Source organism: Pezoporus flaviventris, unplaced genomic scaffold (assembly GCF_033815535.1).
Source record: "Pezoporus flaviventris isolate CSIRO_AGI_PZ_B2104156 unplaced genomic scaffold, CSIRO_AGI_Pfla_v1 ptg000005l, whole genome shotgun sequence".
Taxonomy (NCBI): Eukaryota; Metazoa; Chordata; class Aves; order Psittaciformes; family Psittacidae; genus Pezoporus; species Pezoporus flaviventris.
The window spans coordinates 7548355-7558359 of record NW_026892553.1 but is presented as its reverse complement, the minus strand read 5'-3'; the positions used below and the strand labels follow the sequence as shown (position 1 = coordinate 7558359).

Sequence of the window (10005 nt, the reverse complement as noted above, 5' to 3'; positions counted from 1 at the left end):
GGGTAATAGCAGCACAGAGGATAATCTCTCTCCTGAATGAATGACGCTTTGGGCCAGAGGTGAAAGAGGAGCTGATGAGCTGCTCCAGGCACATAAAGATGTGCCAAGCCTGTTCACCTCCCCAGTGAGCTTTTGCTAATGTAACCCTGTTGGGGTGGCACCAGGGACAGCAGAGCTGCAGTCCCAAGCACTGCCTCCATAAAGCACAACAAAACCCAGCCCCTCCAAAATGTGTCCTGTGAGTTCAGGCACTTGAGCGAAAAGGGCATTTTCCCTCTTGCTGGGGGGACACCAGAGCTTCAAAGGGGAGGAAAGCAGAGACCCTGGAAATGCCTTATAGCTTCCAAGAAGGAAGGAGGTGTGAGAATATGGGCTTGCTGCAGGTATCTGTCCTGGGGCTTCAGAGTCAGTCCCGTAACAGAAAAACAACACAGTCTGTGTAATCCCAGATCATCTGGTACCTGCCACAGGAGGGATGCTGTGGGAGGAAAGCTGCTTTCATAGGTTTCTCCACTTGCCAACTGCTCTATGTTATCCTCAGGCAGACAAACACCAAACCACCAGGCAGAGGTGGGACAGGAAGGGTGCAGATCCGCTGCTGGAAACAGTTGTAATTGCAACAGCTAAACGTGGCCACAGATGGGCAGTTGCCATTATTTACTGGTGCATAAACATTCCCCAGCCAGTGTAGAGAGCAATGCCACATCTCTGGACAAAAATGCCTATGGGTATAACAGTACAAAGCAACTGTGCCTCCCTCTCTCGGTCTCTTACATCCTGCTAGGGATGCCAATGGGTGGTGATGTGCCCTCATCTGTGCATTCAGAGCTGCAGTATGGAAAGGGTCAGGCAGGTCCATCCATGGGTTTTTTGGCTGTGAGCACCATCTTCTGCAGATGTAGGCTCTGCTCTGAATCCTGCAGGTCCTCTGGAGAGCCCTGAGACCATTTTTCCAAGCTATTGGTCACCTCTGGAAGGAATCACTGTTTGAAGTATAGTTTGCATCCCAATGACAGCTTTTGTTGCCTCCATGACCTTCCTGTCTCCTTTTCCTCTCCCATGAACCACCGTGGCGTGGGTTGATGAGGAGCTAGTGCGTCTCCATCCAGAAGCAGCCACATTTCTACAGTGAAGAGAAGCAGCTGCTCCTGTTCCCGCAGCTGCATGTCCCCAAAGTTTGTGTCAGCAGTTAACTGGTATTTAAAATATGGATGTACTGCCTGGGAGTTATTCTGGGGATGACACACCAAACTGCCAGCTCGTGGTCCTGTACTGGATGGATGACATCAGATGGCATAGCTGTGAATTCCATTTGAAATAGTATTGAAACACCTGGTGTTCAATTTGCTGAGATTTTCCCATTTTTTTGTCAAATGCTGCTAATTCTCTTCCCCTCCCCAACCTTTTCATAGAATCATAGAATCATTGAGCGGTTTGGGTTGGAAAGGACCTTAAGATCACCCAGTTCCAACCCCCTGCCATGGGCAGGGGCATCTCACACTAAACCAGGGCACCCAAGGCTCTGTCCAACCTGGCCTTGAACACCGCCAGGGATGGAGCATTCACAGCTTCCCTGGGCAACCCATTCCAGTGCCTCACCACCTTCACAGTAAAGAACTTCTTCCTTATATCCAATCTAAACTTCCCCTGTTTAAGATTAACCTGTTATCCGCCGTCCTATCATTACAGTCCCTACGTATGTTTTCTTTTTTCATGTATTGATCTCTAGGAGGAATATTACATGTTAAACCCCAACCTAGGGAAAGTGCCAGAAGATCAGAACCATAAAAACATGGGAAATGGCATCTTTTCCGTACTCAAGATGACAGCAAGAACCACTCTGACATGCAGGATCGGCTCACCTATCAGCTTGGTGATCCTTTCCCACCAAGCAACTACTTCTGAAGAGGAACTATCCACAGTGGAAGGGATGTGGAGACTCCTTCAGGCCTGGCCTGATGTAGCAGCAGAGGATGAAAGTAAAGCTCTTGCTCCTGTCATCGTTCTTGTCACCCTCTGGGACAGTTTGCACCAGCTCTTGCTGCGGCCCATGCTGTCCTCCCACACCCTTCATTCTCCTTGGGAAATGTTCACATCATGTTTGTTCAGGCTTCAAACACACTTTTTTTATCTGTCAGCACCACAAGTTCACTCCAGCACCTAAAAACTAAACTGTGTCCTGTCTGCTTCATATATCATCGCTGTCCTGAAAGGTGGGAAGCCAGAGTCCAGCTGGAGCAGTTATTCATGCAGCATCTGCTGCTGTGCCCAGCCTGCCCAGTGAGCCTGGAAAAGACAAAACCTTGGCTATGCTGAAAAAATGCCCTGGTACAGAAAACAAATGTTTCTCCCATGCAGGACGAGAAAATGCAGAGAAAAGGATTGAGGCTTACACAGGGTTTTTCATTCTCCAAGTTTTCCAAAGGGGCCCTGTATCCAGCTGCTCCTTGGATGTCCTTTACCCCTTGCATCCCAGGCATGTCAGCATACTCAGTCCAAGGATGCTGCTGTAGGAGACTCGCAGCCTGACCTTCTGCCAGAGCCCTCAGCTCTTCTGGACAGGGGGAGGAGATCCATGGGAAACCTCAGCCTGTGAACCCGTGCTGCTCCCGGAGGATGCTCTGGCTGTGTAACAGCACGAGCCCCGCTTCGTTGCCAGGAGGAGAGTGAGCATCAAGGACAGTGGCTCTAACGGTGCTCTGTCCTCAGACAGATGACGTAGAGCGGTGATGGGAGGAGGGGAAGGTGAATTCACCTCCATGCAGCCCTTCAGAGCTGCCTGCTGCATGGCCCTGGCTGGGGATGCCTGCAGATACCCTGGCAGCTCCTTGTCCTGGCGTCCCCAGCTCTGCCAGCAGTGTGCTCAAGCCTGATCTGCTTCTGCAGAGCCCTGTGGGATCTATCTCTGCCCAGGGTCCTCCGGTCCTTGCTCCTCCACCCTTGAAAGACGTGTCTAAGGAGGAGTTTGTGAATGCCAAGAGCCTGAGTTTTACTGGGTTAATACTTTTCTCCACTTGTATCTATTTACCCTCCTATTTACCTATCTATATTACAGCACTCCCAAATTGCCCAGAAAATCAGTCTCCTTAGAGAGGGACATTCCTTGTCTTTGGCATCGCCTGAGGCAAGAAGCCAGCAGCTCCTTGCACAAGGAAGAGGAAGGCAGAGCTTTGCCTCCTGCCTTCATCTCACCAGCCACAAACACAGGAGCCGGCAGCGCAGGTTTCATGACTGAGAGTGCAAAGGAGCTTTGGAGAGAGCACAGAGAACCCTCACAGAGAGAGAGAACCCTTTCAGAAAGGGTTGCAGATGTGCCCAGGCTCATACAGGACTTTCCGGCTATAGGGGGGCTCCCTCTGAAAGCACTGCCATCCTTGCAAGGTTTGGGATCATGTCCCAGGGCTGAATTCTGCGGTGAGGACTTCACGATCAAACCCTCATTTACTGTGGCAGTGTGGCCCCCTCAGGCTCTGAGCTCATGAGGACTCTGTAAATAACAAGTTTTATTAGTTTGCTGGTTAAACTGAAATACCAGAAGGGACAAAAAGCACCTTGAATAAAATATTTCATCCCCTGTTTAAGTTAGGAGCATCCTGTGACAGCAGATCTCAATAGAGATGTCTCTTCAAAGTGGAAAACAGGGGCTGTTTCCTCCCCAAACGCTGGTGCAGGACATCTTCTCCTCCTTGGCATCTGGACTGAGAGTGTTTTTTCCTGGTCAGAATCATTCAACATGGATTTGAAATGGGTTTCTCCCAGACTGAGGCTATGATGCTGATTAATATGGGTTTTGCTTGAAAAGCAGTGTGTAGATGAAGGAGAAGACCAGGGAGGACAGCTGCTTGGCTATTCCTAGTGCATAAGACTGCCTGGAAGGTGCCCCCCACAACAGCATCATGAATGGATGTTGTGATTCCCTAATGCTGCTCAGACCATCTCCAGCTCTCCAAGCAGCAGCCCTCCCCATATCTCTCAGTTCTCAGGTAGCAGAGGGGGTGATCAAAAGAAATCAGTCCCCACATACCACTTCACATTCTGTGTCTTGAGGGGGAGCTGAGAGCACATGCACAAACCCCTGGATGCTCTGTGATCTGTTCATGACCGGAGTCCTTGACAGCTATGCCCTCCCTATGGCTCCTCTTGCACCTTTCCCAACTTCAGCTTCACCTGGATCCCTGAAGAACTGGGATAATCGGGTGGCTTGCTTTGAAGCTTAAAGGGCTCTTTTCACCTTCACTGCTGCTTTGATACTCATTATTTACTCTTTTGACATGTGCTTCCTGTGAACTCAGCCATCCCAGAGCTGCCTTCTTTGCGTGCAGTAAAGAAACCTAATCTGCAGCTGCTTCTGACAGGGAAATGCCGTCTCCGACGCCTGCAGCTGGTTCACACGGCTTTGAGGCTGCTCAGATCTCATGCTTGAGGGCTTAAGGTGATCATTGCAAGAATCAGCAAGGGAGAGCCTGCGGAGGAAGAGCCTTGAAAAATCACCCAGGTGTGCTGCGATATTGCTGCCTGGACTCCGCAGCGCTCTTAGTCCGCACCGAGGCTGGCCCTGGCTATTAGGCACTGAATGTGCGGAGGGAACAGGTATCTCCCTACCCTGCTGAGCTGAGCAAATGGGACAGTGGTTACCAGCGTGCTGCAGATGGAGAGCAGGAAAGTGATTTGTCCATGTTCACATGAGGAAGGCTGTGACAGGGCCATGGGGAAGAAAGTCTGTTGCTCCCAGTCCCACTCCAGTCCAGAGGGATGGCACCAAAGCCTCATTTGTCACCAGCACTCCAAAACCCTCTGGAGGCATAGGACCAGGCCCCTTGAACAGGGGCTCCTCCAGCTCACGCTGTGTAACCACATGGGGAAGGACAATTATTGGCACCTCATGTACCTGTCACAAAGTTTATTCCAAGCCACTGTCACCCCGCACTCGCCAGAATGGACTCTTACTGCTGTTGACAAGTCAGATGCCAGCAGTGCAAAGAAACGCTAGGCACAAACCTAAGAGCAGAGCGCTCCAGGCTGACCCCAGAGCCCACCCGCGCCCCCGGCTGTCCCGCAGCTCCTACCCATGCTCTGTCCCGGCTGTTTTCTTGCGGGACAGCATCCCCAACAGGTGGGAAAGGACCCGCTCCCTGCAGCGTCTCCCTGTGCAGCTCAGCCCAGCGGGAGCTGACGCTTTGCATATTTTAACAATAATTACTCACTCTTTCCTTTTTTTTTTTTTTTTTTTAGGGAAAAACACCCACTGATGTGCATTAAAAAAAGCCACTATTAAGAGAAACCAAGCGCCTCGTTGCGCAGAGGGGGAGCGGGCGATGCTCGCTGACGGTGCCGGCTCCCCGGCAGCGGCGGATGCGCGGGTCTGACTCCGCCGTGCGGCCCCCGCCGCTGGCGCTCGGCCGTCGGGGGGGCGCGGGGGGAGCCGGCCCCTGCGCGGGGCGGTAGGACGGTGCGCCGGCCCCTCCCCGCCGGTGAAGAGATGCCCAACTTTCCCCTTCCTCCCCGCCGGCGCGGAGCGGGGCTCGGAGCGCGGAGCCGGGCGGGCGGCGGCGGGGCTGGAGCTCGGCGCAGCGGGCAGCGGGGGGGTCCCGCCGCCGCCCCCCGCCCGGCCCCGCGCTGAGCCCCGCCGGGGCGGGAGAAGCGCGGCCGCCGCCGTCGCCCCCCCCCCGCCGGGGCCGGTCCTCGCCTCGCCGAGATGCCCGGGAAGGTGCTGCTGCTCTGCCTGGCCCTCGGGCCGGTCCTGCGAGCCAGGTGAGACCCCCCCCCGCCAACCGGGATGCCCCTTCCAGCCTCAGTTTACCCGTCGGGGCAATGGGAGGGGAGGGGATTGGAGACATAGCATCGGTCCTCACGCCCCCCTTATGCCACCCCCCCCACCCCCGTTTCAGCGGGGGTTTGGGCACCCCTGTGCCCTCAGCCGCTAATTCCAGCCGGCCCCAAGGCAGGATCAGGTCTATTCGCGGCAGCACCTACTGCCTGCGTGTCCTTTGCACCCCATGTCCCCTTCTCCGCATGCCGGGAATCAAGAGGACATCCCGTTTTCCACCCCGCCATCACCTCGCTGGCTAAATCCTGCCGGGGGGCTGAGCCCCTTCTGGCGGTGCCCAGAGCAGGACCAGGGGGTGCTAAGCACCTCCTGAGGGCTCCATCCATCACCGGGTTATTTCCATGCAGAGTCGGGATGGGTGGAAAGGAGCTTGCATCCCTTTCCCTGCACTCCATCCCCTGGCACCCCTGAAGACCCTGCAGGGTTCGCAACCTGGCAGGAGGAGGGCAGCGCGGGCTCCTGCCTCACTCTACAGGTTGGCCCCAGGTCCCAGCTCCGGGTGCTGGCAGGATCCCGATGCCAGCCCAATGCCACCAGCGGAGCGTGGGGCAGGCAGGTGACAGCTCTCTCCCAGGGCCCGCGGTTCCTAGTGCTTCCCTGTAAACAGCAATGAAAGGCCCCACGCACAAGGGGGTTTTCAAGTTTCTTTTCCCCTGTTTTATTTTTACATTTCCTATCCCCACTGGTGAGTTTAAATGGCTAGATGGGGAAAGAACATGTTGTCAGCAGATTGTTCCCCCCAGGGCTTGGGGGGGAGAGGGATTTTACTGGTTGAAGCTAATTGGCAGAATAAGCTGCCTTAAAGCCGATCAAATCCCATTACAAATCCAGTCAGGGACAGGGAGCATGAATCCTGCTACTAACAGTCTGCTCTGCCAAGGCTACCCGACCTCAGATGCAGGTACAATGTCCATCCTTGCATGTCCATCTGGGGCTTGGCCTTCCTGGGGTTGAGGCAGCAACAGCTGCCCCATGGCTTGTGCCCTGACACCCAATGTGCTGGTGCTGGGGGGCATTGAGGACCTAGAGGGAGGGTCTGTGGTGGTCCCCGTTCCTGTGTCCTACCATCCCTGCAGCACACTGAGCACTGCGTTATGAGAGGGTGAGTGGTAAGCTGCAAGATCACACGGAGGAGCTGTTAAGTCATGTATTCACATGCCCTTGAGCAGGAAGATTTACCCCATGGCTGTCCTGGCTTCCCTTCTGTCCAGTCCCTCATGTGTAGCTCTTCCCTGAGCCCCACTTTGCCAGAGTCTGTGCATGTTGGGGGGGGTGATGGAGCAGGAGAACAAGCCTGTGGGAGAAGAAGGAGAAAAGGAGCAAGTTATGTTAGGGTCTCACTCTGCATTCACTGCATTCTTCCTGGCTATAGCTTCAGGGGGTGAATCTCACCTGCTCTGTACTTAATGGTGGGTGCTGGGGTGAGGAGCCTGGTTCAGATGCTGCATGTGTGTATGAGCTCTTCTCCCACCCAGCTGCAAGACCCCCCCATCCCCTGGTGCTGGAGTGGGCTGGATGCTTTGTGCCGGGTGACTCAGCATCCCTGGACAGTCCCCCTACCACAGAACCAGATTACCAGCATTTCCAGGGCACTGCCTTTGCTGGGATCAAGGCACCTAACTGAGCCCTGAAGGCAGGATCCCTGCACAGCATCACACCACCAGAAAGTTGGGCTTGGTAGATGGTTCAAAACGTGCAGGCTTGACCACTGGGGCTTCATAGAGCATGCTGTGAAAGGAGAGGTACAAGAACATGTGAAATGGGTAGGGTACAGATTAGTGAGCCCCCATCCTTAAATCCTCTGCCTGCTTCTAGTTTAGAGTTATTTGCCTGAACATCCCTGTGCCTACAACCCTTGGAGCCATTGGGATGGCTGGCTGGAAGGACACGTTAGCATGTGGTAACTGGGACTGACCAGTGCTTTTCAACCATGGAAATGTTGCTCTTGCATTTTGTTGCTGTCTGTTCCTCTGGAGCAGGGCAGGCTTTGAGCTGTGTTTGCAGAGGGGCTGGACAATCACGGCCCAGTGTCTGCATCCATGGTATTTACCATTAATTTACTGGTCTTAGACTTCATTAATGCACCAGGTTGCAAGTAGTAGTGGGTATGCATCTTGGTCAGGTATGTCTGAGTGGGCTCATGTCAAATGTTGTTCTTCCCCTCTTCCTGCCAAGTGAAACCAGTCACACAGCCTGTGCGCTGAGGGGATGGAGCCAGCCACCAGCTCTGCAGGGGGCTTTAACTTTGACCATCAGTGTGCTTGGAAACCTCAGCAAGACCGGTGTTTGCTGAAGCAAAGCAGAATGGGGGAGGCGAGGCAGGCACTGTCCTGCTGTAATGCCAAGGGTTGCCCAAGGAGGGTTGTCCAACCTCATCCGTACATGTGAGCGCATCTGAAAGGACACCTCCCTGCCGTGCAGGTCTCCTGCTCTGGGCACCAGCAGGAGCTGCCACAGCCCTGACTGTGTGTGTCAGAGCAAGGGATTCCTCACCATGTCCCATCTCTGTCCTGCCCACCCCATGCCCATAGCTTCATCCCAGCCCCGTGGCTGAGCAGGAGGGGATGTTGAAGGTGTGAGGTGGATGTTCTGACATTTCAGCAGTGGAGGTGAGGAGATGTGGGTCTGCCTTTCCTCCTGGCTGCATGGAGACATATGAGAACTGGCTGTTCCCTGTCACCGAGCCAGTCACTTTGTGACAGGAGACAATGCTGCCGGGCCAGCAAGTGTTCAGAGCACGCTGGGATCACTGCAGGTTTGCACTGTGACATTTCCATTAGCAGCTGTGGGGGGACACGCACATGTCACCTTAATTCCTCTCCTCTGTAATAGCTCTTGGACTCTTCCTTCCTTGAAGTGGGACCACTGGGAAGAGAGACTGGGGAGGAGGCAGAATCTCGCATAGAGGGGCCTAAAAGTCACACTCCTGACCAGCAAGAGCTGGTGTGCGGCTGTGTGAGCACTGACACCCAGCAAAAGCATGTTTTCTCCAGGAAAAGCTGGCTTGCTTATGCTAAGATGGCTTAGTATGGTTTAGTAGCTCAGGATTAGCTGCATTAGCAAAAAGCATATTTTTGGTAGTGTCACAGCATCTGTAACAGGGATGTGACTCCCTGGAAATGCTACCCCAAATCTTAGGGTGTTAATCAGTGACACTGAACGGGGGGAAGACAGAAGCCCAAGGTCAGAGTAAGCAGCCTGGGTTTGTTCATCCCCACAGTGGGGTTTCAGACTCCCCTGTGGTCTTAGGGCTTGGAGGACCTGGGTTTTATTTGGGCAGGGAGACATGAGGAGTTCAGTGCCAGCAAGTGACCTGTCTTGGGCTGGCTTCAGTAGGGTCAAGGGAACACTGAGACAAGGTTTCCATGTAGCCATTCCTACTCTGATAGAGGCATCTGCATCATCCCAAGCACCGGCAGCAAAGGGAAGCAGTTAGGATTGCTTCCTCTGGCCCGAGCTGGACTGTGGGCACAGACACAGGTTTGCACTCCACAGGAGTGGGGCCAGCCCCAGACTGCATCTCTGGGAGGGTGCAGCAATGGTCCCCTGTGCCTCCTGCTGCTGCTGCTGCTGGATGCCACGGAGCCATCAGCTCGGCTGCATGCCGAAGACACGAACACAGCGCACAGCACACAGCACGCAGCCAGGCGAGCCCGCGCTGCCACTGCTCACATAAGGAAGCGCATCCTGACAGTGTTGCTAAGACTCCTTAAGCATCGTTAGAAAGTGCAGCGCAATCAGACAGGAAACAACAAGCTGATGTACCAGTACCTAATGTGCGGCGGCAGGCAGGCAGCTGCACGCAGCACAGACCTTGTCGGGGGACACAGCCCGGCACCTCAAAGCTGGGGAGATGCAAAGAGTTTTAAAGCGGCTGTGAAAGCAAGTTTGAGCAGAGGTTTTCAAACAGAAGCACCTGATAAATAGCCTGCAATGTGTCAATTTAATGCTCTTTTTCCCCCTTCAAGTGCCTAGGCTCTGCATCCTCCAGGCGCTGAAGGGGGTTGTGTATCCATGGTGCCTCATTGCACCTTGGAGCTGCGAGGCTCCAGCTGGGAAGTGTCAACACAATGGCAGCTCCTGCTGTGAGACCCTTTGATGTTGGAGCGGGGGGGACACGCTGACATGGCAGACATAGAGGGGGTGTCCAGGGCATGGGAATGCTCAGCATTCTCTCC

At 54.3% G+C, this 10005-nt stretch overlaps 1 protein-coding gene across 1 annotated transcript in view; it reads left to right on the top strand.

Moving 5' to 3' along the window:
• The first annotated feature begins 5312 nt into the window (after nucleotides 1-5312).
• LOC133265427 (gamma-aminobutyric acid receptor subunit gamma-4) overlaps nucleotides 5313-10005 on the top strand; it is a 35254-nt gene continuing 30561 nt past the window's right edge. The window contains exon 1 of the mRNA XM_061445938.1: nucleotides 5313-5751. Coding sequence (XP_061301922.1) covers nucleotides 5696-5751 — 56 coding nt within the window. The 5' untranslated portion in view covers nucleotides 5313-5695. The remainder of the gene's footprint in view (nucleotides 5752-10005) is intronic.